The sequence below is a fragment of the Lepidochelys olivacea genome, assembly GCF_965140295.1.
Source record: "Lepidochelys olivacea isolate rLepOli2 genome assembly, chromosome: 21".
In the NCBI taxonomy this organism is placed as follows: domain Eukaryota; kingdom Metazoa; phylum Chordata; order Testudines; family Cheloniidae; genus Lepidochelys; species Lepidochelys olivacea.
Genome location: NC_140431.1, coordinates 8,150,952 through 8,177,741, shown reverse-complemented (window position 1 = coordinate 8,177,741; position 26,790 = coordinate 8,150,952). Strand labels below are relative to the sequence as shown.

The 26,790-nt window shown below is 54.7% G+C and overlaps 1 protein-coding gene across 4 annotated transcripts in view; it reads left to right on the top strand.

Annotated features, from left to right (window-relative positions):
* The window catches only part of ATP2B4 (ATPase plasma membrane Ca2+ transporting 4), a 102,545-nt gene that overhangs the window by 49,024 nt on the left and 26,731 nt on the right, over positions 1 to 26,790 (top strand). For all 4 annotated transcript variants that reach the window (XM_084611559.1, XM_084611561.1, XM_084611558.1 and 1 more), the window contains exons 3-13: positions 9,142 to 9,339; positions 11,878 to 12,135; positions 12,824 to 12,949; positions 13,723 to 13,848; positions 17,361 to 17,396; positions 19,946 to 20,107; positions 20,775 to 20,989; positions 21,744 to 21,986; positions 22,664 to 22,905; positions 23,932 to 24,166; positions 26,524 to 26,703. In XM_084611559.1, coding sequence (XP_084467685.1) covers positions 9,142 to 9,339; positions 11,878 to 12,135; positions 12,824 to 12,949; positions 13,723 to 13,848; positions 17,361 to 17,396; positions 19,946 to 20,107; positions 20,775 to 20,989; positions 21,744 to 21,986; positions 22,664 to 22,905; positions 23,932 to 24,166; positions 26,524 to 26,703 — 2,021 coding nt within the window. The remainder of the gene's footprint in view (positions 1 to 9,141; positions 9,340 to 11,877; positions 12,136 to 12,823; positions 12,950 to 13,722; positions 13,849 to 17,360; positions 17,397 to 19,945; positions 20,108 to 20,774; positions 20,990 to 21,743; positions 21,987 to 22,663; positions 22,906 to 23,931; positions 24,167 to 26,523; positions 26,704 to 26,790) is intronic.

Below are 26,790 nucleotides of genomic sequence, written 5' to 3'. Positions count from 1 at the left end.
CCAAGTAACCCTTGGGTGGGGATGCTCCCCCCTGGCAGCCATGCTAATCAGGTTTCTGCCTGAGCCCCTCCAGAGGACTTCCCAATAGAAATGTGGTCCTTGCCGTGTTAGAAAGTAATCCTGGGGGGCTGATGATGATTCTAGTCAGCCTCCCAGGCCAGGGTTACGTTCCCTGGAGTGTTGCACTCCATAATTTTTTATTTCCCTAGCCCCCAAACTCTTTTTGAGGACCCTCCAATCTAGGCTCTTGAGAGGCAGGATAGCATCAATGCATGCTGGGTAGCTAGTGGTCCTAGCAGAGAAAAGGAAGGAAAAGACAAGGAAAGCGATTTTTTTTAACACCAGTGAAGTGTGTTGGACAAGGATTCCTAGGAGGGGAGCTGATGTTAAGGTGGCAGGGACTAGGCTGGCTAATAGGCTTGGCCATTGCCTATGGAAGGCAGAGGGGATCTGCGTGGATGGCAGCTGCATTAGCAAGGCCAAGACTCCGAAATCAAGTGTTTTCTTGCTTCACTTTGAGAACTTATTGTTCGTAGCTCTTTCGCATTGTGATGTAAGTGCTGGATTAGCATATTTCACAGCCGTGCCTGGGAATGGGAAGGTGTGCTTGGGGAGAAGGGAAGACCACACAAGATCTAATCATGGGGGCAGAGATGGGGACATCCTGTTTGGAAATACCAAATTCAGATCACAAAGGAATGTGTTTCCCACGCCAAGCAGAGAGTGCACATGCATGGAGGGGTGGGGAGTTACACCCCAGATGCTGCTCTGTGCTCTTATTTCTGTTTGCAGAGAAGAGAGCTGAAAGGCAGCTGTCCTAATTCCCTCAGTCTTTTTGTCTGACTCTCTCCCTTGTTTCCAGACCTGCATATTCCTCCATCCCACACAGCCCCAGCATTGCTCTCACTTGGGTTTATTTCCGCCCAGCGCCGAGGTTACTGCAAACACTGAAGGCTGGAGCGCTGCATCCCGCCGTCTTTCCGAGTTCCCTGCTTTTTCCTGTCATCCTCCCACGTGTCCCCTTTTTCTGTTGTCTCACTTCTGGATCTTGACAGGTTGAGAAATTTTTTTCGTCGTCATTGCCTGTGACAAAACACTGACGTGATCGATGGCCCTGATGCAAGAGGCATGTCCTCGGGGCTGGGAAAGACACCATAGCCAGCAGCATGGTAGACTGTAATGATGCCATTCCCCTCAGGCCCGGGGCTTTCGCTCTGCATCCCAGTAAATCTCATGTGTGATTCCATGAGAGAGCCTGTGCACAGGTTGATTCATCCAGATAATGTCACCACAGTGACTGGCTAGGGAAACAACCAGCGGGTCAGAGAGCCTGCAGGCCCAGGGTAAATAGCCCAGCGTGATGTATTTAGTAGATGGCAATGCTATCTGCACAGAGACGTATAACCCTGGCGGAGGGAATGGACTCCCCTCACTGGCAGCTCAGTGAAGCCAGCATTTTCAAGAGTTGCTGCTGATTTGGGGGAACCTCAGTACTTGAGAGCACAGCCCTGAGACATTGATTCAGGAGGTGCTGAGCACCCACAGTGCCAGTTGAAGTTCATGGGAGCTGCAGGTGCTCAACACCTGTGAAAATCCAGCCCGAGGAGTGTCCTCTTGGCTCCTGAATGTAGGCTGAGATGGATTTCTGATTGGTCCTCCAGCATGGCTGAGGATCAGTGTCCATCTGTCTCTTAAAGTAAGTCCCTACCCCAAAAAGCTCTCTTCTGGGTTTGTACAGCACCTGGCACCATGGAGTCTGGTTCGTGACTAGGGTCTTAGGTGCTACTGCAGTATAAACCATTTTAATAATGGGGGAGCACGGAGTGTTTTGTTTTTTTTAAATCTCAGCTTATGGAGTGTCCTACTCCTCCCCCAAAGTTACTGGGGCTACTGCCTAGATCTAGCAGTTCCTCTTCACAAGCCCCAGTCACAACAGGCCCCATCGTGCTAACTCCTGCACAAACTGAGCGGAAGTTGGTCTGTAACTCAGTTGTCCTGGCCCCTGGTGGTTTGTATAAAATGGGTTCCTCTGACAGTCCATGTTCAGCCCTGTTCTGTGGAGTCCTGTGCCCCATGCCAGTGAAAGTCCCAGATTAGAGTTTGAGGGGGAGGCTTGAACTTGCTTCCCAGGAGCCAAGACCCTTTGCGCATTGGTCAAGTTCAGTTCCGTGCTCTGCAGCTGGTCCGTTTTGTCATGGGCTGAGCCAAAGCTTTGGTTCTAAACAGCCCACCCTTGAACCTTCTGCGGGAGTTTGGACTCCCACACAGCTTGGGCCCATCTCTAGTATCAGCCGGACGCAGGGATGAGGCCAGGTTCGACTGCAGTTAGACATGCTGGCCATTTCTGGACCAAATCTTCTCTGAACCTTTCTTCCGCCCATTGGTTTTTCATCTCTTGCGGCAGCCCCTGTGCTTCTGACTTTTGCTGGGATCAGAAGGGTGGAATGACTGAGAGTCTGTTCTTGGATCCTTCCAGTCCACAGGAAATCTGGCCTGGGAGCAGTGGATCAGGAATGAGCTGCAACCACAAGAGTGGGGGGTGGTCTCTCGACCAGAGAGCCGCAGCTCAGGATGGAGGTGCAGCGACAGAGCTGTTTGGATGCCCTAGGATTAACACGGAAACATCCTCTTAAGTTGAGAGGAAGTTACAGAATCTATTTTGCCGATACAACTTGTCCTCTGGGACTTCTGCCTTGACATATAAAATATAGGAGCCCTCTGCGGGCAACTTCTAGTACTGCTGAATTCCAGCTTGGCTCCCTGGGAATGTACACGTCCAGGGAGTCTCCCTCCCTGCATTGCAACAGAAGGCGCTTTTGGGCGGGGACAATGTCCCTGTGTGCTAAATCTTGTCCACAAATTGTTAGTGGCAGAGGCCGTGTTTGCATTTCAAGGCATCTACAGCTAAGTCCAGTCTCCCTAAACTTCAAATCTTGGGGTTCAGTAAGAGGCTGTTTACTAGTGACACTCTCCTAGGGCATCTAGATTGCCTGGGTCAATACAAGGTGCTTTATCCAGCACTAGAGTCCAGCTCCTGTCCCCACTCTATGAACCCCATCTCAGGGGGACAGCCGAGTGTTGAGGGTTCGTCACACACAGCCTACGCTGCTCTCTATTGGAATAGTTGCATTTTGAATCTTGAGCTTCATGACTCAGAATGACCCCTTCCCAAGAGCTCGCTGCTAGGTTTGTGTATCCCAAAGCATTGCCGTAGGGCCTTCGGCAGCCCCTTCCGTTACTGCTTGGGTCAGGCAGATATTTAGAAGCGCCCTGATGGGGACTCTGTGGTTGGGAGCTAGAGAACCAGAGGGTCTGTCTACCCAGCAGCCTCCATGAAAGATCTCCTGTACAGTCATTACAGCCCTTCTCTGCCACAAGGGACACTGGTGGGGAAAGCACTTTGTTCTGCGCTGTGGAGCATAGTTTGGCTGTGTCTGTGCCGTGTGGGGGCCCTTCCCATCCAGGCTTGTGGACCCCCCCAACCTCCTGCTAAGTCATCTCTGCAAACTGGCCTCTCTGTGTTTAAGCCAATCAGGGCTCTGGCCAGCTCACTCGTGGTGGGACTGGAGTCAACCACCCGGTGACTGTCAGAGGATGTAGAGGAGATGGCGCATTGGTGCCAGGAGGGGATGGTAAGGAGGTGCCTGCCGTCAGGTGATGAATGACCCTACGGCGAGGAGAGGATTCCTCCTGAGCTCCTAGTTGCTTTGGTCCTCTGCCCCTTTGAGTGTTACCTCGTAGGCATGTAGACCACTGTCCCTCTGTTCCTCAGCTGGCCAACTGCTGTGGAATTAACCCTCTGCTCTGTGAGTTTGGAGCCCAAGGCTGGTTTGTGGTGGTGAGGGAGGTGGGGTGGGAAAGGGAGCTGTACACAGCAGCTGTTGCCCTAAGCAAAGGCTTGTTCTGTGAATCAGTTTGACGGGAGTCTCTCTCTCATTTTTCTATCTCGCCTGGGGGATGAAAGTGTCAGCAAATACAGCCTTGGCTGTCTCGCTGGCAATAACCACACCAGAGTCCCCTTTTCCTCCTCTGGCCCACTCTCTCCCTCCTCCAGCCTGCAGAGCTAGCATGGAGAGCCCAGCCCGTAACTGGGGATCCCTGGGCCCGAGGTTGGCTTAGCCAGCCAGTGACCTTGTCCCAGCTTCCCTAGAAGAGGCAAATCTTCCTGCTGGCAATACAAAATAAAATAACCCAATGGGGCATGAGGAATAGCAGAGGCAAGCCATGAGACCCTTCCGGTGCCCAAGGACTGCAGTGGCAAGAGCACCGGGAGGGGTAAAGAGCCAGGGCTGGGCACCTGACCTGTTTTTCTGTGTGTATGCACGAACTAACCTGGAGAAGGAGACCCACATTCAGCCAGGAGAAGAGTGGCAATGGGATGCTGCATTCTGGGGGAGAGAGATTGCTGTTCAGGTTCCCCTCCCCGATAGGCTCAGTGCCCTTTTACTCCTGCCAGAGGCCATGTCTACACTAGAGTCCTTTACTGGTATAGGTACACCGCTATGCTATGTACACCGGCAAAGCACTCCTGATGTGCAGGCAGCTATCCCAGCGTAGCTGCTCTTTGTTTGTGTAGCAACCGCCCCTGTGAACAAAACAAGATACCCTGGTGAAAGCGCGGCTTTGCCAATCTAGCTGCATCTAGGCTAAGGGCTTCTGCCAGCACTGCTTTGCCAGTCGGGGGTCACACGTCTTCACACCACTGGCCAAGAGATCTATGCTGACTAGAGTCCATTGGCCTCTAACCCATTCCCCTGTCACACCCAACACCTATCAATGATTGGCTGCCCCTTGTCCTTGCCTTCCTCCCTGACTGTGAGAGGATGGCCACAGTTGATTTGATGCACAAAGTGGCAGGTGGGTTATTTTGGAACCTCTTCTCTTCCCTCTCTGTAGCTCCTCCCCCCCCCATTAACCCTTTCTTTCCTTTACTTCCTACTTTAACTGGCAAACATCCCGGGGATTGCAATGGCTTATAAATCTTTCACTTTTTTAATATATAGTGTTGTCGTGTCTAGAGGTCCCAGCTGAGATCAGGGCCTTGTTGTGCTTGGTGCTGTATGTACAGGGTAAGCAATTTGAAAATCAAAGGCAGTTGGATGCCTTACCCTTTTAGGGGCTTTTGAAAAATCAAACCCGAACAGATGTTCCCAAGGTCGCATGTGGCATCTGCAATAGTGCACGGAGCTGAATTCTGATCTTCTAAATCCCTGGCCAGTGCCTTAATCCCGAGACTAGCCTCCCTCCTCCACATCCCGGAGTCTTGCACAATTCCATCAATGGCACCATAATAAGCTTGGGAGCTCTCAGAGGGCTGCACCCCTGGAATGTCAGAGGGGGCTGTGGAAATCTCGGCTGGTTTGGCTAATTTCAGGACAGCAGGCAACCCTGTCACCGGCTCATCATGACACAGATGCTCCCACTTTCCTGTGGGTCCCCAACTCCAGTCACTCTGAAGCTCTGCTTTCCCCCAGGACTGTGGTGAATTGGCTCCCTTAGGAAGGTGAAAGGGTGTGACCGTGTTTTCCCCCCCCCACCCAACCCCCCCGACAGCTGGCAGGAGGACTAGCGGAATGAGGTTAGAGGGTGACCATGAAGAAAAGAACATTGAAAGTTGGGGAGAAGGAACAGGGCAGAGCAAGAGGGTGGGGATGGTTTGGGAGGAGACGGGCGGCTGGTGTGTATGTGTGAGCAGCAAGTTCCCTGCCAGACCAGGGGCTAAGCAGTTAAGGTGAATGTGGGGGAGTCTGCACTGACCGGCTTCTGGGCCGGCACCGCCCGTGTCGGTCACCTGCTGTGGCCCAAAGGGGGCTGCTCGAGGGTAGAGGGAGAGCAGATCCGCTGGCTTGGGCATAACTGGGGAGACAAACCTGATCCACGGTCCCTGTTTGTGCTAGAAGTTGAGGGGAACAGTTGTGGAGACTCTGGGGCAGGGGGCTCTCTGCCTCTGGCATGCAGCTGGGTCTGGGGAGGGGGCAGCAGACCTGGGCTGTGAGAGCAGACCTGGGCTTGCGCTCTCGCTCCCCCTGTGGCAGAGTGAGTGTCTGTGTTGAGGGGCAGGCAGCTTGCCCAGGTGGGGCAGCTGCAGGGCTGAGTTGTGGGGTGCGCTCTGTGGTGGAGCAGAATCTAGGGGGTGGGGGCCCAGACTGGGAGGCCATGTGCCTGGCATTCCTCCCTTCTCCCCCGTGCTGGGGAGCGTGCACTCATCCTCCCCTCCCAGTCCCTGGGCCATGACACCGCGTGAGTCAAACCACCGCATTATTTTCCATCCGGTCCAGAGACTTCGGGTGGGGCTCGTTCCCAGGCAGGCTTGTAGGGACACCCGGGCTGACTTCATCTGGCCAGCTTTCCTCTCCCTTCGGACTGTGCGGTGCCAGCCAACCTGTGATGGGACGGAGGAGGGCGCTCCCTCATCTGCTCTCCCCTCTCCACACCTCCAGCCCCCTGCCTCTGCTCCCTCCCTGGCCCCCCTGATCTCCTGCGGGTGGCTGCAGCTGGGTAGAAGGGGAGGATTTTGTTCTCCTCGGGGCTCAGCTGGCTGAAGGAGGGGAAAACCCCCTCAAACGACAGGGAAGTCAGCCTCTAGCTAGAGGGTCTGTCTGGGTTTCCAGGCTGGCCCAGCCCTGACCCACATGTGGAGGGGAGATGATCCAAGTGTCTACAGTTCAGAGCACAACTCTGAGTCTGACCTCCCCGCCTGGTGCATCTCGGGAGTTGGCAGGAACCTGGCTGGGGCACCCTTAAGGTGGAAAATGCAGGGCTCTGACCTTTTTAAGGTGGAGCTGGTGGGGAGGCGGGCAGTTATGGATAAATTTCATTTAAGTCCACCCTGACATAATGTTGGTTAAAGGGGCTGGGTTGACAGCCCCAAGGAGACAACTCTTCTGTGTCGCAACAGGGCGGAGATGGCTTTGTGGTGAAGGCTCAAGGGTTAACATGCCTCCCCCCCCTTTTTTTTCCCAGATGTGGAGACTGGGGCTTGAGGGCTGGGCTCAATGCCTAGTTATGCCCCAGACTTTTCTGTGTGACCTTGGGCAAGTCACATCCCCTCTCTGGGCCACAGTTCCACATCTGGAAAAGGCAGCGAGTGTGTGGGGGGGATTAACCCTTTCCTGCCTCACTGCCCAGCTGAGGGCACACGTGCTGCCGTGACGGGGGCCACGTGAACACCGTGATGTATAAGCAGTGGTCTTGACCATGGGCGTTTAGGGCAGCCTCAGGGATCTGACAGTTTCTCGTTAACCCTCCCTCCGCCCCCTTACTGTCAAAAAATCCACATGGCAAAGTGGGCGAGAGGAGGCGGTTTTGTTTTGATGGACCCGTGTAAGACTGATGGAAGCAGCAGCTGGATGCTCGAGGTCTGTCTCCAAGCCCATGTCTTCCCTACAGCATCAGCCCAGCAAACATCTCCCTGCAGATGGGGCTGAATCTACAGATCTAGCCCTGGCATGAATGGACGCCCCCATTACTCTCCCTATCTGTGCAGCTGTCTGCACGGACTCTCCTCCCCTTGGCTTCCCTCCCATGTCACAGCCCTATTCTGGAGCCCGGGGGCAGGGCCTGCAGGTGGAAGGGTTGGGGCGGGCCCCACAAACCCCTAATCTGCCTCTGCCAGCTTTCCATTGGAAAGATCTTAGTAGAGCTGGAAAAACCCTCGGACGTCCTGGAAGAACTGGGTACAGCTGATTTTGCAAGGCTGGGGAAATCCGGAGTGATGCCTTGGACTCAGTCACCTTGCCTGGGCACAGGACAAAGCACAGATCTGGTTGTCTGAGGCTTTGTGGGTGGTACCTGCTGCCCACATGCTAGGCAGAGAGTGCTCTGGCAGCCGCTGCCTTCCCTGTGAGCTGGAGAGAGATACTGAAGCAGGCAGCTCTGATTTCACACCTGTTATAAATGCCAGAGTCACAGCTAATTTGATGCAACATGTAAACAAGCCAGTGAGCACCAGCTGGCATTCATTGGCACGTGAGGGGTTTGCTAGGTGGTGGCTGTGTTGGAAAGGTGGCGAGAATCAAGAGCTCTCGCTACCTTTGGTTTGCTGATCAGAGCTAGTGTCCCTTGTTTCCTGTGTGTGGGGTACCTGGTCCAGCTGAATGTCTGAGGGTACGTCTACACTTGAAAGACAAACCCAAGGTACTGAGTCTCCAAGCCCAGGTCAGGTGATAGCCATGGAGACATTAGGGCCCAGGCTGTGAAACTCTCCCCCTCGCTAGGTTACAGAGCCCAGGCTCCAGCCCAATCCTGAATGTCTACGCTGATGTCTTTAGCACTGCAGCCCAGTCCCCGCGACCCTATCAATGGCCCCGAGCTCTGACACTCAGCACTGCTGGTGTTTCTCCACAGTGTAGACATACTTGTGGGGACACCCCAGCTCACTTGGTGTCAAACCTGCAACTCACTCAGTTTGCCTCATTCTCTCCCGTCCCTTTGCTGACCAGTCACACCTTCCCTAGCAGGCTGATTTAGGCTGGTGGGGGAACCCCAACAAGGAACTAGAGTAAAGCCACCCACTGTTCTCATGACCCACTCCACCCAGTGTTGGGGGTAACTGAGAGCGCAGGGGGGACTCCCAGGTTTCTGTCTTGCTGCATCATTCAAGGGAACTCAACCACCTGGCCCCAGCTGGGCTCGCTTGTCCCTGAGGGCACCTCTGGCATTTGTAACCTCAATGCAAATCGGTGCAGGTGGGGGAAGCTTGCCAGGATCTCCACTGGAGCCTAATCTCTCCAGGGTCTGGGCGCCCTCTGCTGTTTTCTGCTGTAGAGGCCCAGCCAGAAAAGCGCATGCATGGGAGAAACCGAGAATAAGAAGCCGTGCGGTCTAGTGGATGGGACATTAGGAGACCTGGGTGATTTTGGGCAAGGCACTTCCCTGCTCAGCGCCTCAGTTTCCCCTCCCACCATCTGTCTGTCTGTTTTATCTGTGTAGGTTGTGAGCTCTCTGGGACAGGGTCTGTCTGTACAGCCCCTGAAACAATGGGGCCCTGATCTCAGCTCTGCTGTGATCTAAATAACGCTGAAGGGAGTACTGGAGAAGGAAGGTACCCAGGGATGTCCAAGGATGATGTGTCAGCTGTTGGGATGGGGGTGGCAGGGTGACTTTCTTCTCCTCACCTCTCCTTCTTGCCTTCCTCTCCAGGCTTGTCTGGGAACCCAGCGGATCTGGAGAAGCGGAGGCAGGTTTTTGGCCAGAACTTCATCCCGCCCAAAAAGGCCAAGACCTTCCTGCAGTTAGTCTGGGAGGCGCTTCAGGACGTCACACTGATCATCTTGGAAATCGCAGCCATAATCTCCCTGGGTCTGTCGTTCTATCACCCCCCAGGTGGCGACAATGAATGTGAGTGCCCCACAGCTGCGGCGGGGAAGGGGCCGCGTCTCCAGGAACATTCACTGAGAACTGGCACGGAAGGGGTTGGTCTTGCCAGGAGCCGCACTATCCTATCCCCTGGGCTGTATCATTTGTGTTCTGGAAAAGGCGCTTTGATCGCTGCTTTAGGCTTCCTCTTTAGGATCAATCCTCAGCTGGTGTGACCCTGAAGCTGGAGGAACTATCTGGGTTTGCACAGGCTGGGGATTTGGCCCAGTGACTTCAGAAGAACTCTACCTCTGCCCCAGCTGGGGATCTGGGGCCTCATATTTCCCTTCCCCACTCCTGCCCCAACATACATGCTGCCTGATTGACTCTTAAGCAGATTTTCCCTAGCTGAGTTCCCTAACATACAGCTGACGTCGCTGAGTTTTCCTGCCAGTTTCCTTGCCAGCACACCTCTCCCACTGTACAGCTAGATGCTACAGTGCTGGGTGTGGCGGAAAATGCTAACATCTGTAAACTGATCCAAAGCCCATTGAAGCTAATGGAGAGATTCCCATTAACCTTGAATGGGCTTTGGGTCAGGCCAATAGACAAAAAGGGTTAATGCCTATGTTCTGGCCACATTCCATCTCTGTTAATTCTCTGCCCCTTGCCGTTTCAGGGAGATACAGGATTCGCTTACTGCAATACAGTTCAGAACAGGGGCTTGTTAAACACCTTCCAGGCTCCACCTCAGAAGCAGCTGCATCTGAGGGAGTCAGAACTCCTGTTAAGTCTGGAGAATGCTCTGGGATTATATGGGCTTAAAAGATGCTATACAGAAAGATATGAGCGCTGTCTTCCGAGTGCCTATAGTCCCTGCAAGGAGAAGTCAGTGGCACGATCCTGGCGCTAAAGGATGCTGTGGATTGGATGCGAGACCCTAGGCTGGGGGGGGGGGGGGTTTGCAGGGAAAGTACTGGCTTCCAAGCTAGACCATGGCGCTGAGTTTTCATCCTATGGAACAGTAGAGGAGAGGAAACTGCAGCATGTCTCGTATCCTGTGCGTCTCTGCATCAGCTTATGGATCAAAATGAATCTGAACTCTAAACACAAGGAAGGCCAGGCAGGTTTGGCAGGATGGGCTGAGAACGGGGGTGAAAAAATTCTGCTCTTGGCCAGAGATAGCAAAATAATCCCAATTGGAGACCCCAAGAGGAAAACAGCTCCCTGACCAGGGGCAATAGGCTGAAGAGAGGGGATGAAGAGCAGAGGAGCGGTTTGGCTGATATGCTGATCGGGGCCTGGTCTGCACACCTGCTGTGTGGGTGGGTAGCTAGATAAATGGAGGCAGGCCTTCACTGGTGTGATGGCAGCATGCAGGGCCCAGCTGGTCAAAGTCCAGCCTTTCCTATGGCCCCATCTGACTCCCATCCAGCTCAGTGGGAGTCCTTCCATTGACTCGGATAGGAGTTGGAGCAGGCCCCTTGCAGCCAATCCCTGATGCCTCGGGAAGATGAGTCCCCAACCTGTGATCCTGGCTGTGCAGAGCTATATGCCTAGAACAAGGGAGAGAGGTTCTCCAGACCTGTCATGTATCCATACTGGTGCACTTATATACATGTATGTTAAGGCTCTATCTGCCACCAAGATACCAAGCACCCACCTAGTAGGCTTGGAAATACCTGCGTGGTGGTCTGTATCTCCTAACCGTACCGATCCCGGTGCACGTGCATACACCATAGCTAAGATAAAAGCACCCTGTCCCCTGAACAACCACCTCCTAGTGCGTGACCATTATGTTTTGGGTTTGCATTGCTGGTCATCCTGCTGTGTGCTCAGCCCTGGGGATACCTACCATGAAGCAGGCTATACAGGGTCTATCGTAGCTCTCTCTCTCGAGAGACACATTCCCACAGGCTGATCTCATGCCAGCGTGTGTAATCTAGTACCTGTCATCCAAGGATCTGAGTCCTTTGCAAAGTCTGGATTATGCCTCTGGCAATGTCCGTATCAGGTGGGCTGATAAGTGTGGTCTGGCCACGTGACTTAATCCCAGCTCTGATGGGGTGCCCCTTTGTGGTTTTGGAGGTGGATGGGCAAGGCATGTCACCTCTTCGAGCCTGTGTAAATTGGGGCCTTAATCTGTAAGGGTTAATTGGTTAAGGGTTGCAAAGTTCTCTGCAAGGGCCCAGTAATGGTGTTTGCTTAGTTTTTATTGGTGGCTGTTTGAAGTATCAAATTGGGATAACAACTGAGGAAAGCAAGACACAGATGGTGACTCATTCCCAAGGTCACACCTAAGAGGGCATGTCAGACCTGTGAAAAGAACTCCGGTGTCCTGATTCCCAGGCCCCTGCCAAAATAACTTCTATGCAGAAATGGCTGGATGGGCAGTGTCTGTAGGAGAAGGGCGACCAGAGGGAGTGACTTGTGGGAGAAAGGGACAGGAGGCATCTGTGTGTATGTGGGCTTTTCAGGCCCTTTGCTGTGCAACATGCTGACAGATACAGAGAACTCCTTTACGTGACTGAATCTTCCTCTTCTCTGCACTTCCTGCCCCCCCCACCCCCACCCCGGCAGTGTGTGGCCAAGCAGTGGCGGGCGCGGAGGATGAGGGGGAGGCGCAGGCTGGCTGGATCGAGGGAGCAGCCATTCTCTTCTCGGTGATCATTGTGGTGCTGGTGACGGCCTTCAACGACTGGAGCAAGGAGAAGCAGTTCCGGGGTCTTCAGAGCCGGATCGAGCAGGAGCAGAAGTTCACGGTCATCCGTAAGGGGCAGGTGATCCAGATCCCTGTGGCTGAGATCGTGGTGGGGGACATTGCGCAGATCAAATACGGTGAGTGGTGGGAGGGGAGCCAGCCCACAGAGAGTTGACTTGGCCAGTTCAGGCACTCCTGTGCCTGTCTCACACCTTGCCCTTTCCCTCCTTGAGTTGGCTCAGTCATGGAGCTGCCAGCAGTGGAAACTGAGGCCCTGGCTGCCTTCTTCGCTGGATGTGGGCAGTACCTGTTCCCCACTTGTCCCAGCATGCCTTCATCCTGACCTTACAGGGGCTGCTGTCTGTGGAGGACAATGTCTGCCTGCGTGGGCTCCTCACGCACAGAGGCAACTGTTGGTGCTAAGCTGGACTCTGTGGAGTACCTCGTGCTGTAGCCATTTCCCCAGCAGGGACTCACCGAATTGCTTTTGCTCAGGGTCATGCTTTCATTGCACTGAAGAAAAATTTCTCCAGTCAGCAATCTTTTACGTCCCGCCCCACCACGTCCCTTTGCTGTCCGTCACCACTGGGAGCTTGTCTCTACAGCTTTGCTGTAAGGAGTAATTTGTTTTTTTTTTTTTTTTGTTCTCCCACCATTGTGCTAGCTCTTCTTCCCTAGACTTAGCCATGCCATGGGATTCTGGGTAATCTTCCTGGCATCAGGAATTCTTCAGGCCTTGCCTCCCCAGCCGCAGACTGAGAAAAGGGCAGGATGAGCTTTGTGTCAGGCACAGGCTGGCCTGTAATGTGTTCCCTCCTCTTTCAGGTGATCTGCTGCCCTCGGATGGGATCCTGATCCAGGGCAATGATCTGAAGATCGACGAGAGCTCTCTGACTGGGGAGTCGGACCATGTCAAGAAATCCCTGGATAAAGACCCCATGCTGCTTTCAGGTGAGGCCACCAGATGTGACCTGTGACCCAAGCCCTCCACGCTAGGGCTGGAAACCCCAGCCAGATACCCAGCCTCTGGATGCTTTGGGGTTTGGCAGGATTCATGTTCAGATGACCCAGTGCTGGTACCCTCCCAATGCTGGCACAAGTTAGACCGGGTTCTGCGTGCCCATCCCTGGAGCATGGGCAGCAGAAGATGGCTAGATCCCTTCTGGCCATTCGTGGTCCTAGCACAGCATAGAGTGGCCCCTCAGCTACTGATCAGACCAAGAATGGTCTTGGTGGATGACCAGCCTTGGAGGGTGAATCCCCTTCCAGAGCAGGGACAGCATGGGCAGCAGCAGAGCAAGTGTCTGTTGCCCATTGCTCCCTGCTGGTATGCTCCAACCCTGTCCTGGAGGGGTTTCTGTAGTGTGGCAGCATGCGTGGGTTGGGGCCAATATAAAAATCTCGCTAGACTGATAGGATCACTTCTAGCGGGGAGTTCCGTCTCAGTGGCCCGTTGTGATGGCGATGCCTGCCCCGGGGAACCTGGAATGAGATCCAGTTAACTTAAAACGAGGCTCTGAGCAGCCGTCATTCCAGCAATAACTTTGGGTCTCGGTTGACCTGGGCCAGGTTTGAACCGGTGACCCAGAAGCAACAGGCTCTGTACCCCATCCCCTGGAGTCCAACAGTCTCTTGTGTTAAAATAGTCAGGAAGTTGACTGTTAATGTCTCCTCTTCCTGGTTCGTGTTTTCCTTTCCCCTCGATGCTTCGTTCCCCTGGCCAGGTACCCATGTGATGGAGGGCTCCGGACGGATGTTAGTGACGGCTGTGGGCATCAACTCGCAAACTGGAATCATCTTCACTCTGCTGGGTGCAGGAGAAGGGGAGGAGGAGAAGAAGGTGAAGAAAGGTATGGCGATCTCTGGGAGCCCAGCTGTTTCTTTCTGGGATGTGGTGAGCTGTGTCCATGGCTGAGAGGGAACACGCAGCCCTGTTTAGTGTGAGTGACTGAGCTGGGCCTGTCAAGCCTTAGGAGACGAAGCTGGGAATCCCACTTCTAGCACCATCAGGTCATGATGCAGAGAGCACACCGCATGAGAAGGCCCCTTCCATGCTTGGGAGCCTGGGGGCACTGCCTGGGCTCCCTTTCCTGTGCCTTCTTTGACACACCATCCACCGCTCTCTCCATCCAGCCGCAGCTCGGGAGCATGTGGGAGCAGGCTTCAGAGGCAGAAAGGGAGTGGCTATCAGAGCTGGCTTTGGCAAGGAGGCTGTCAATGGAGTTACTATTGCTCCAGCCCCATGGCGGGAGGTGACTGATAGCTGAAATGATCCATGTCCTTCAGACAGTCCAGCACCCGAGGGCTTCACCAGCAGCTTTCTTTCTTTCTTTCTCTCTCCATTTGTTCTCTTTTCATCCAAAGACCGACTCCCCATCCCCCAGGGTTGACCTGGCAGTGTGGGGGTGGGGGAGGATGGCTAGGAGGACTTGCTTTGCTCTGCTGTCTGAGATCCTCAGCTGGTAGGACTTTGTGCAGGGAGAGGGTCACTCCTGGCTCCCTGACTTCAGTGGGTGGGGAAATGCGCCTTTGGACCCCCCCGCCCCGCATATACACCTTGCATTAAGCTATTGTGAACTTTGGACCCATTCCTATCCTGGTAGCCCACTTTTCCCAGGAAAGAGCTGTGGGGCCTTGCACTTAACAGGTTCAGCCCTTTGCTCCTTCCGTTCACTGGCTCCAGGCTACAAGAGGGGCAGGTCGCTCATAAGCCCCTTGCGGTGGGGTGAGCTATGGCGCCAGGCTGATCCCAGTGCTGCTGTCTGAACCCCTCGTGTTCTGAAAGCTGACGGCACTCTGCGGGGAGCCCCGGGGGGTGTGCGTGTGTGTCAGTCAGGGGGAAGAAGTGGCGTGTGCTCACAGGGTGGGAGGGGCACAGCTTGTCAGGCTGCGTTGCTCACCTATACAGCACCGACCATGCCAGGAGCCAAACACCACCCTGCACACCGCTCCGATGTCTTGCTGCTTATTCCACCCACTCCACCCCAATCCCTGCCGATCACAGATGGCTCAGAACCGTGCCGCCTCCTTTCTGGGGCTCCGAGACAATCCAGCAACTCCCCACTCGCTTTGGGGTTTACGGGGTGCTCGAAAGAGCCCAGAGCTCGTTCATAGACTAGAATATCAGGGTTGCAAAGGACCTCGTTGCGGGGGGCTTGCAATGCAGCGTCTTGGCATGATGGCCTTCACGGCAGCATGTCTCACTGCAGGCAATTCAGCATCCCTGCCAAGCTGATGGGGCCAAGACTGGGCTTTGGGCACATAGGCTACCCATCACTGTGCTTTGGGGGAGCCCCATTTTAGGAGCTGGGGTCAGAGGGGAGGGTGGCAGGGCTCCCACATACAGTCTAAAACTCCTCCCACTCCCCACCTTCTGATTATTTATTTTCCTGCCTCAGGACAAATGACTTTGCTCCCCTCCCACCCTAGGCGTGCTGGGTGTGATGCTCATGTCTGCCTTTGCACAGGGCTGGCCCTGACCGCACCGGCATTGTGGCATGATGGTTTTGCCCCTCAAGATGGATGCAGGGAGATGATGGGCCCTAGCGAAAGCTTTGGGGCAGAATTAAGACTAGGCCAATGGCTGGAGGAGGCTGGGCACAAAATGCGGTTGGAGGGTTGAGCTGGAAGAGCAGCCTGAGGGTGCATCGTGCCCTTGTACTTTCATCGCCTAGCAGATTGCGGTGTCGCTTGAGCTCCCTGGGCTTCGCTGCCAAACAGAAACCAGACAGGGAGTCAGACCCTCAGCTGGTGTAAATCAGTTTAGGTCTGTGGGAGTCCATGGATCAACACCAATGTACGCTTGCTGAGGATTCCAGCTTCTGAAAGCCTCTGGGGTGCTTCCTTGCTCCCTGGTAGAGGCCAGGGTGTAAGTGGCAGAAGGTATGTGGCTTATCAAAGCAGCCCAATGCTCCCTCGCTCCCAGTCCGCAGAACAGGCGTTGGTGCTGTTGATCCGCTTTGGCAAAGCATCCGGGGATTAGTAAAAGGGACCAGATGATGGGCTCTCTGCTGTCTCCCTACAGAACCGCTGCTCATGGACAGTGCTTGTCAGAAGGATTAAGGAGGATGAGGCAGAGTGAGTGGAGAGGCAGCTGTTCATCTCCTCTCCCGCTAGCCAGGCAATCCTGTGTCTCCCACCTCTGGGGAGTCGCTCCTCTTGCTCAGGGAGTAGCCTTTGGTCTCTCGTTTGAAGCGGTTCCCTCTGTCTCAGGAAGTGGTGCCCAACTTCTTATTTATTCTGCTTCGTAAATGTCACTTGGCATCTCCCCCCGTCCCCGGGCGGTAGCGTTTGCTGGGCAGTTAAGCCTGGCTTGACATCCTGTACTGGAGTCCTGCTCCAGTGCCGTCCCCAGATGTTGAAAGCAGGGGACGGGTGGGCTGAGGGTGCTGTGTCCCAGGGCCCATGCCTCTCCACATCACTGGGTGGAGGGTTGTCTGGATAAATAGTCCGACTTTAGACCCATCAGGCAAAGCCCCTCAGTCCTGCAATGCGGATTTGTTCCCAACAGCTCTTGGCGGCTGCTGCTTGTTTGTATCACAGTAGCGCCCAGGGGCCATAGTCCTAAATCGGGGCCCCATTGTGGTTGGTGCTGAGCATTCCCAGAACAAAGACTGTTCCTGCCCCCAAGAGCTTCCATGCTACGTCTAAGACATTGTGACTGCTATCGTGGTAATCTGGGTGGGTTGTCTGTCTAAAAACTGCTCCAGCTCAAACAGGAATTACAGGCTTGATGCAGAGATCAGCGTATGGAACTCTGGCCGGCATTCTGCAGGTCCAACTAGACGATCACGATGGTCCCTTTTGGGCTGGCCTGAAGTTCTGCCCCGGCCGAGATCGGGTTCCCTTTGCATTAGGTGCTGTACGAACGCACACAGCCCCACTCGTGACAAGCTCATACACTAAAGAGTTGAGACCACAGGGGGAAGAAGTGAAGTATTTTCTCCATTTCAGATTGGAAATTGAGGCACAGGGAGATGGAAGTGACTTGCCCAAGGTCACACACAGTCTGTGGCAGAGCAGGGAGCTGAGCCCAGAGCTCCTGAGTCCTACCCCAGTGCCTTACTCACAAGACCAGCCTTCCTCAGGCAGAGACTTCCCTTGCCCTGTGGCTAAATGCTCCTAGCAGCAGGGAGAGGAGGGCTGAGACCTGGCAGGAGAAATCCCCTTTGGCTTTTATGGGTGGGAGGCACCTTTGATCTCTTGAGTCCTGGCCAGTTACGTGGAGCCCAGCAGCTGTGTGGGATTCCTGCCATGCGAGTGCCAGCATAGAGAGCACCCAGGGTGTTTTCCTGCCCACAGGGACGTTAATGTCGAGAACCATGTGCTCAGCACTCCACCCTTTTTCTCTTTGTCTGAACAGGTAAAAAAGCAGGAGCCCCTGAAAATCGCAACAAAGGTAACCAGCCTCTCCATCCTTTGAACCAGCACCACACTAACTACCAAGCATTCCTCCTTCCTTCTTCCCATGAGTCTGTGCTCTTCGCCGCTGCAGCGAGAATCTCGCCTTGTTGTCCCGGAAGAGGGTGTAACTGACCCCACAGTGCTAACCTCCACACTTCCTTTACCCCTGATCCCCCGTGCCCCCTCCCCGAGCCATCCTGTCCAACTAGGGGCCAGCCTCAAACCCCAGGTCTGTGCTGCTGGAGTCGCAGCACCCTCTGCTGTCAGCCTAGGGTTCTGATCGAAGGATTTGGGTTTGTTTTTTTGTTTTTTGGGTTTTTTTTTTTTCCCACCATTGGTGCTGTGAGGGGGGGATGACGGTTCTTTGTGCCCCATGAGGCAGCCTGGCCTCTTCCGAAGGAAGGTCTGGGCTAGACAGACAGCAGCACATCAAGATCTGTGGGTCGAGGAAGGTGGGAGAGTGGAAGTGGGGAAAAGCCCCATTGTTCAGGGAGGTTTAACATCAGCCTAGAAATAGACCGTTGGGACCAAATCTGCCCCAGATAGTTCTGCCCTGTCTCTGATCTGGGCTGTCAGTTTCCACCGCTGCCTTGTACCAGCAGAAAATTGACCACCTGGGATTCTTCCACAGCGCAGCAGCTAGTGATTCCTCCCTCCGTCGGGCCAGGATGAATGGGGACATGGAATCGAGTGAGGAGAGCGCTCTGCAGCAAATGGGGTGGTGGGGATGGGGTTTTAAGTCCGAGCATGAAGTGTTGCCCCCCTCCCCCAAGTTTGGACCCGGATCAGTGGTGGGTTTGGCCTGTGAAACTGTTACACCCTGTTCTTCTCATGGCCTTTTTGAATCAAAGTGAGCGTCTACTCCTCCAGTATGTTTCTCACAGTGTTCTTTCCAGGCTGTGTAGAGGAAGCCCATTTCTGCACCTGTCTGTTTCTCCACCCTCTTTCTCTCTCTCTCTCAGCAGTTTACGTTTCTTTCCTTCCTTCCAATCTGACATGTCGCGTTGTTTTGGGTTTGTGGGTGTTTTGGATTTTTGTTTTTGTTGTCTCCTCACCCACCCCCATTTCTGTTCTGTCTGAAAGTCCTAATCAGGGAGGTCACCATTTTGGAGCAACTGCGAGTTCTTCTGAATCCATAACACTTTGGTGGTGGAGGCTAGAAAGGGGAATCTGCTCTGAAACAGCCAGATTTGGATCTGTATGTGAACCACTGCTTTTTTGATTGGGTTGTTTGGCTTTTTTTAAACCCAAGAACAAGAACTGAGATGAAGTAAATAACTTCCATTATTTTTGTGGGGTTTTCTACTCGTCTTCATGGTCCCCCACCCCGACTTCTTGTTTCGTTGGTGCTCTTTGGGTTCAAATACTCAAGTGTAGGCCAGCATAGCTCTATTGACATGGGGGGAGCTACATCTGGCTGCATGAGCTGAGGATCTGGCCTTTTTATGTCTTAAGGATCCTAAAGAAATTTTTGGGCTGGATCACAGAGGGCTGAAGGTAAAGAAGCCGGTTCACTCCTCCACCTTTAGTGAGTCAGTCAGTCTCCACCCCCAATCCTTAACCTTCCCTCCCCTCCATTCCACCCCCTCAAATGCTGTCTGCATAAAGCGACTCCCACTGAGCTTCCATGAAGGCATTAAAGAGCTCATCCATAGCACATGTGTAGAACAGGGGAGCTAAGGAAAGGAAATACCGTTACACGTAGTGGGAAGTTAGCTTGTGGAACTCATTGCCACTATCTCCTCAAGGCTAAGTGCTTAGCAGGATTCCAGAAAGTACAGGACATGCATATGGATAATTACCTGGAGTTATAAAATTTAGGATTAAAGATGACCGTTTTGGAAGGGATCTAAACAGTCATGCTTCAGGGCATAAAGCAGCCTCCAGTGGGGGTTAGGAGGAAACCTTAATGTATTGTAGGTGTTCCTGCACCTTCCTCTGAAGTAGCTTGTGCTGCTGGCCACTGTAGGTGAGAGGATCCTGGATTATCCTGTAATCCGATCCAGCCTGGCCATTCTGATGATCCTGTATTCAAAGGGCTTTACAAACACTTAGCGAATTAAGTCTCCTAACACAACCCTGTAAGGTAAGTATCACGAGCTGCATTTTACAGATGGATAAACTGAGGCACAAGGCAGTGAAGGGACTCTCGCCCAAGACCACACAATCAGGGCCACTGGCGGAGCTGGGAATAGAACCCGGGAGTCTTGGCCCCATACCCTAGTAAGGCTGTCCTGCCTCCTCCGGTGTAATCAAGTAGAGATGTTTTTCCCTTACCTGGGAAGTGGGGTTGGGGGCAGGGAGGCAAATGAGAGATGATCCCACGAGCTGTTCCAGGCACTTGCCCCCTGGGGCAGGCTCCCTGGGACTGTGTAGGCTTTAACCTTAGCATTTGCCTGTGTGGGCCAGGGGAGTCTTTTTTTTTTTTGCTCTAGGTTTTTTGTTTTTTTTCTCTCTCCACCATCTCTGTCCAATGGCGTCAAAAGCTTTACCTCATGGCCTCTCCCACTCACCCACTGTCTCTCTTTTGCCCCTGGGGTGTAGCTAAAACTCAGGATGGCGTGGCCCTGGAGATCCAGCCCCTGAAGAGCCAGGAAGGGGTGGAGAATGAGGAGAAGGAGAAGAAGAAGGTGAAGGTCCCGAAGAAGGAGAAATCGGTGCTGCAAGGGAAGCTCACCCGCCTGGCAGTGCAGATTGGGAAGGCAGGTGAGCATGGATGAGGTGTATCTCCACTCTCAGACAGCTTCACGCTGGTCTGCTCCCCAGTGAAGTTGTAGTGGCAGGATGTTCCACTAGATGTGTTGGCGGTGACCATGAGGGACAGATAGTGCGGGCTAGAGACTGGCATGGTGTGAGAAGGACCCTGTGCTGGTTCCCCTCAGTCCTAAGCTGCAGCACGTCCTGCTATTCCAGCCTTGGATCCCCCACACTCAGCTTTGCTGACGCCCCTTCATCCCAACGGTACCCCCAGGCCCATCTTTGCTAATGTACCTCGGTCCTGACCTCCAATCCCCTCTGGTACTCCATGCTCACAGATTTGCTCACGCCCCTCAATCCTGAACTCCAGCTCTCCCGTGCCAGTCCTAGGTCTCCACATAGCTCTGCTAATGAACCTCCGTCTTCACCAGCAGCCCCTCGGCTAGTCTGGCCCAGGGAGTCTATGGGATCAGAGACCCTGCTGTGAACACTTTGAAATGCTGGGGCAGGCTTAGGTGTGGATGGACGCCCAGGCAAAGAGCCCCCAGGGCTCAAGCCTGGGGGAGCAGAGCTCCAAGACACTCTTGTCAGAGCGGCTTTCCCATCTCGATCCCCAGCCTAGGGGTGTGGGCGTCGCTACAGGTCTCGCTGGCCTCTCACCTGTCTCCTTCCCTAGGACTGATCATGTCGGCCATCACGGTGGTCATCCTGGTGCTGTACTTCGTGATCGACACCTTTGGGGTGCAGCAGAGGCCCTGGCTGGCGGAGTGCACCCCCATCTACATCCAGTACTTCGTCAAGTTCTTCATCATTGGCGTCACCGTGCTGGTGGTGGCCGTGCCTGAGGGCCTGCCCCTGGCTGTCACCATCTCCCTGGCCTACTCGGTCAAGGTGAGGCCGCACCTGGGCGGGGAATGTTGGGGTGACTGTGTTCACCAGAAGGGGAGGGGTTGTTCCCCTCACCAGAAGGCTGGGGCGGGGGAAGTGTTGAGCAGAGGACAGTAATGGGTTCCCATCTTCACCAAGGCGCATAGAGGGAGCTGTGCATATTTGGAGGTGGGGGTGCTATGTTCACGATGCCTAGGGGGGCTTTGGAGGGGCAGAGTGCAGATGGAGGTGGCTCTCCTCCCCACGGGAAGGCCGGGAGCAGAGGGGGCAGAGGCCTGTTTTTCCCAGCTGTTGTGCAGGGAGGCCGGCGCTGGGCCGCGTTAGCCACCAGCTGGGGAAAGGGATTCTCATTTACTCCGCTGCTGCTCCCCTGCCCAGTGTCCTGCTCTCCCAGACAAACCCTCCCGTCCCCTTGTTCTAAGTAAGCCAGGAGCCTGGCCTGGCACTGCTGGGGACACACGTGGCAATAGCACTTCCTGCCAAGCCAGCGGAGCACCGCGGAGCAGAGCTGGGAGGGCGTGGGGGTGTCGGGCTGGCCCTACAGAAACTGCATCCCTCGCTGAGGTGATGCTGAGTGCAGAGGCCATGGCCTCCCCGTTCCTCTGTGTTCCCAGTGCCCTTGGCTCCAGGATCTGCCTTCCCAGGGGGGTGCGAAGCATGGCTGTGAGCTTCGGCTGTGTGCCGTGTGAAGACACAGGTGAGGAGAAGCCTACCTGCCTCTTAACCCTTTCACGGCCTGTCTTGCGCCCCGCTGCAGAAAATGATGAAGGACAACAACCTGGTGAGGCACCTGGATGCCTGTGAGACCATGGGCAACGCTACGGCCATCTGCTCGGACAAGACTGGCACGCTCACCATGAACCGCATGACCGTGGTGCAGGCCTACGTGGGCGACGCCCATTACCGGCAGATCCCCGACCCCGAAGCCATCCTGTCCAAGGTCTTGGACCTCATCGTCCATAGCGTCGCCATCAACTCCGCCTACACGTCAAAGATCCTGGTGAGTTGTCCTCCCCCTGCTACTCTGACAACGCTGCTTCTAGCCCCTCCCAGAGCTCAGGTGGCTGGCGACCCATGCAAAGGAACAGCACAGGGAAAAGCATGGGGCTGTGATAGGATATGGGGGAGGGGGTGTAAGATTTACTTCCCGATGAACAAGGGGTTAAGAGCAGCTTAGCACGCGTTGTGTCCTCCACACAGCTGGTCAGAGGATCTAGTTCAAAAAGGAATTAATGGCCCCTGTTATGCAGAAGGTCGGATTAGATGATCAGGGGTCCGTTTTTCCCCTTAAATCTGTGACTTTCCATCACTTTGCACGGGCCTTTACATAGATGTGGTGATGCAGAGAGTCTGAAACAATGGGCCAGGTCCTCAGCTGGGGTTTATGCCTCTTAGTTCTCCGGGGCTGGGGTTGACCTCAGTGGCGCTATCTTGATTTGCACTAGCTGAGGATCTGGCTCCAAGGCTCTAAGAAGTGGAATCTACTCCCATTTCATCTTGACTTGTTCGCTCTGGACCCTGCTGATCACAATCTTTGAAAAGTCAACATCCATTATATCCCTGCAGATCAGACTTCCAACTCCTCCCCTTCTTTCCCCCCACCTCAGTGGGCCTGGCCGGAAAGATTTGTATTGACTTTTATTTCCCCCCTTTCTCCCCACTTTGGGAACTTCTTAGCCACCAGAAAAGGAAGGGGGCCTCCCGCGGCAAGTGGGGAACAAGACAGAGTGCTCCCTGCTGGGCTTCGTCCTGGATTTGAAGCAAGACTACCAGGCAGTTCGGAACGAGGTGCCAGAGGAGAAACTCTACAAGGTCTACACCTTCAACTCAGTGCGCAAATCCATGAGCACGGTGTTGAAAAACCCGGACGGCAGCTTCCGCATGTACAGCAAAGGAGCCTCGGAGATCATCCTACGCAAGTAACTACCCTTCCCTCCTACGTTGCTGAGTAAGCCATTCCCCTGCTAGAGCCACTAGTGGTGCTTCTGAATGTAAATTCTCTGGCTATGCTCCACAGGCCACTGATGGTCTGGGGAGCCCTTCCCAGAATGAACCCAGAATTGTGGGAATTTCAGTGGGGAGGGGACATCTGTGAGATCTCTCTTGTGAAAAAAGACTCATGTACATTATCTGCAGAACAGAGAAGAATAATCCCTAGTTCCTGTATAGCACACTTTTTTCATCTGTAGATCTCAGAGCGCTTTACAAAGGAGATCAGTATCATTATCCCCATTTTACAGATTGGGAAACTGAGGCCCAGAGAGATGTAATTTGATGGGTTCTATTCCCAGTCTGCTTGGTAACCAGTCTCCCAAGTCCTGGTCCAGTGCACTATTCACTAGGCCACACTGCCTCTGGGAAAGCTTCAAATAGCACCTAGTGAAGTGAGCGGTTCTCTGCCATCTTTGAGCCTGCATGCGGTCATTATAAGAGCATTGTGCCATGCAGGACAGCCCCGTGGCTTCATCCTCAGTTGCTTGGCATAAAATACGATCTGCTAATTGGAGCTCAAGCGGAACCTGTCTGGAGGGCGCTTGGCACATTTGCTGAGTAATTGTTTTGTCACTTCTACTGCTGCCTTTGCGCTCCTGGCAGCCAAAATGCCATGCAGAAGCTGCGTTGGTGTCTGCAGCCAGGCAGTGCCATACATCTGGCAGGGAGTGTGTTCCAGAGAGATTCCACGCCCAGCTCTGCAGCCCTGAGAATCTAGGCTGTTTCAGGGAAGGAAGCATCCATCTCATGTATATATAATTTTTTTTTCCCTTCCTGTGGGCTCACCTGCAAACTCTTGGGGTTCATGCCTAACTGACAGATGAGGGGCTTGCTAAATCGGTGGCACCATCTCTTCTGATGTGTGGTTGGGGCTGGGAGTCTTGCCTCTCTAGTTCGTCGGCAGATGCCAAGCCATCTCTCCGTTAACTTCTGAAACCTCCCGCCGTGTGCAGGTGCACAAAGATTCTGGACAAGAACGGGGACTTGCGGGTGTTCAAGGTGAAGGACCGGGATGAGATGGTGAAGAAGGTGATTGAGCCGATGGCATGCCAAGGGCTGCGCACCATCTGTCTGGCCTTCCGCGACTTCCCTGCCGACGCCGAGCCTGACTGGGACAGCGAGAACGAGATTGTGTCTGACCTGGCCTGTATCACCGTGGTCGGCATAGAGGACCCTGTCCGGCCAGAGGTACCACAACGCCCTCTCACCACCTTAACCCGGGCAGTTCGGCTGCTTTGCTGGCTGCATGTCCCTTCCCCACCCTGCTGCGGCATGAGCTCTGTGCCCCTCGGTCTGCTGCTGCTGCGGGGTGATGAGTGCCCGTCTAGAGAGGTGGATGGGGCACGAGCACCCCACAGATGTCCTGCAGGGTGCCACGCATTGCCTCCCCCGGTCCCTGTGCCATGTGGGGGTGCTTGCTCCTGAGGTGCCCTCGCTCTGTGCCACTATGCGGAGCACGCCAAGTGCCTGGGGTGTGCGCTTCCCTCCCTTCCTCACCTGTATACCAGGCACATCCCCACAAAGGCATCTTGGTCTGAGCCAGGTGTCTGGGCACGAGCGCCCCTCCAGTGCCAATGTTCAAGGGAAGGGTGCGTTGCCAGAGGTTGCCCAGAAGTCGGGTGGAGTGTTCCACAGGTGAAAGATTAATGGGGGGGTGGGGGGAACTGATTTGCTGCCCCCCAGGGTGGGAGAGTACTGTTTACAGGAACCTATTTTCCCCAGCGATGCCCACCTGCTCCTTCCCCCTGTTCTTTCTCACAGCTTGCCCGGGGGTAACAGACAGACCGCTGGGCTAAAGCAATAAGCAGTCCCATGCCTGCCTCTTTATTACATTTTGGAGCCTGCCTTGCTCTCGTCTTTCCCTAATTAGACGTTGAAGTATCTGGGCTCGGGAATCGCATTACAGATGCCCGGTCTGCACCGGCTCTGGAGGCCGTGATTCAATTTGCTGATTTCTCAGTAATGTTTTTCCCCCACACACACACACACAGCCGAGGACGCCCTACCCCCTGCTCAGGCTCGTTCTGTATGAGATGAAACCTATTTAGCGCAGCGACGTGGTGCTGCTGCAGCCGGAGATGCCGGGCCGGGCCGCTGTCAACGTGCCATCCGGCAGAGCAGGAGAAATAAAACGTCCCACGTCTCGATTAGATTGCTCATCTGTACCGCGGCACCGGAGGTTCCTGAGCACCGCGGCATCGCGTGGAGGAGGCAATGAGGTTACGTGTCCCTGGGGGCAGTAGAGGAACGGCCCCGCAGTCAGTTCCAGGAACGGCTCTGAACAGACCTGCTGTCCTCTAGCACCATGGAGAGAACGAGCTCCTTGGTTTAGAACCGCTCAGCCAGTGCCTCCTACACCGAGCTTAGAAGTGAGCTGGCTCCTGTCAAACTCTCAGTAACTTGAGTCCCCTGTGCGCGACTCAGTACAATGGGGCTCCAGTGCCCAGCATCTGGGCTCCATAGACCCGACTTGCCATGCGCTGCTTCCCCGCTCCTGTGGAGCAAGATGGAGACTCTCTGCCTTGCCCTCGAGTTAGCCGCTGCCTGGTTCTTGATGCCAGGAGGCCAGTGTCAAATCAACCACCCCATGGGGTTGGAGAACAAGGCATAGAAGCAAGACTCTCTGCTCCTTCCTGCTCTCTGGTTCTTGGGGATTCCTCTGTCCGGGGCTTTCCTTCCAGGCTGCCCTGAGCCTTCCACCCTACGCAGCATCCCTCTGCATGATCCTGTTGTTGGTGGCCGGCCCGGCCCAGCCCAGCGGCGCATTGGGACTGAACGAGGCCTGAATTCACCAAAACTTGAACCAACCTCCTGCTCCAACCCCCTCAAGACATCTCAGCCCCACCCTGGGCTCCTTGATCTTCATCCCCCTGGACCTTCTCCCTGGATGGACTCTTTGCAGCCCCAGCTCCCTCGTGCACCCAACTTTCCCAGATGCTGCTCCTCCATTTGCCCTGGCTTGCTGCCATGCCTGAACCTCTCCTGACTGCTGGGCCAGGATTCCAGCAATCCTACCTTCATCTGCCACTCCTTCCCAGGGAGGCCTCCTGCTGCACCAAAGCTGCTAGCATGTCCCTTGTATGCCAGCTTTTCTGTGCCAGTTACCTCAGCCCTCCATTCACACTGTGCAGGTGGGGCTGCTTGAGTCTGTCTGACCCTACAGGTTTTTTTCCATAGCTTCTCTCTTTCCAGTCCGTCTCTCTTCCCCCATCTGTCTCTTTTCCACAGCAGGGCTGCCCAGAGGATTCAGGGAGCCTGGGGTCTTCGGCGGCAGGGGTCCTTCCGCTGCGGGTCTTCGGGACGCTTTGCCGAAGACGTGGAGCGGAAGGGCCCCCACCGCTGCACTGCCGCCAAAGACCCGGAGCGGCAGAAGTGGCAGCGGGTCCTTCACTCCGGGTGTGTTCAGCAGCGCTGAAGGACCCCCCCCCCGCTGCCAAATTGCCCCTGAAAACTCCCCTGGGGGTCCCTTCTGGGGCAAATTGCCCCACTTGCCCCCCCCCCGGGTGGCCCTGTTCCACAGTGTTTCTCTCTGACCTCGCCTGTAGGTGCCAGAGGCCATCATGAAGTGCCAGCGTGCTGGCATCACCGTCCGCATGGTGACAGGCGACAACATCAACACGGCCCGCGCCATCGCTACCAAGTGCGGCATCCTGCTGCCTGGGGAGGACTTCCTGTGCCTGGAGGGCAAGGAGTTCAACCGGCTCATCCGGAATGAGAAGGGAGAGGTAGGAATACAGATAAGGGACCCTGCCTCTGTATGAGTCACTCGGGGCCCTGGGCAATGGACTCCAGAGGCATCTTCGGAAGCATAG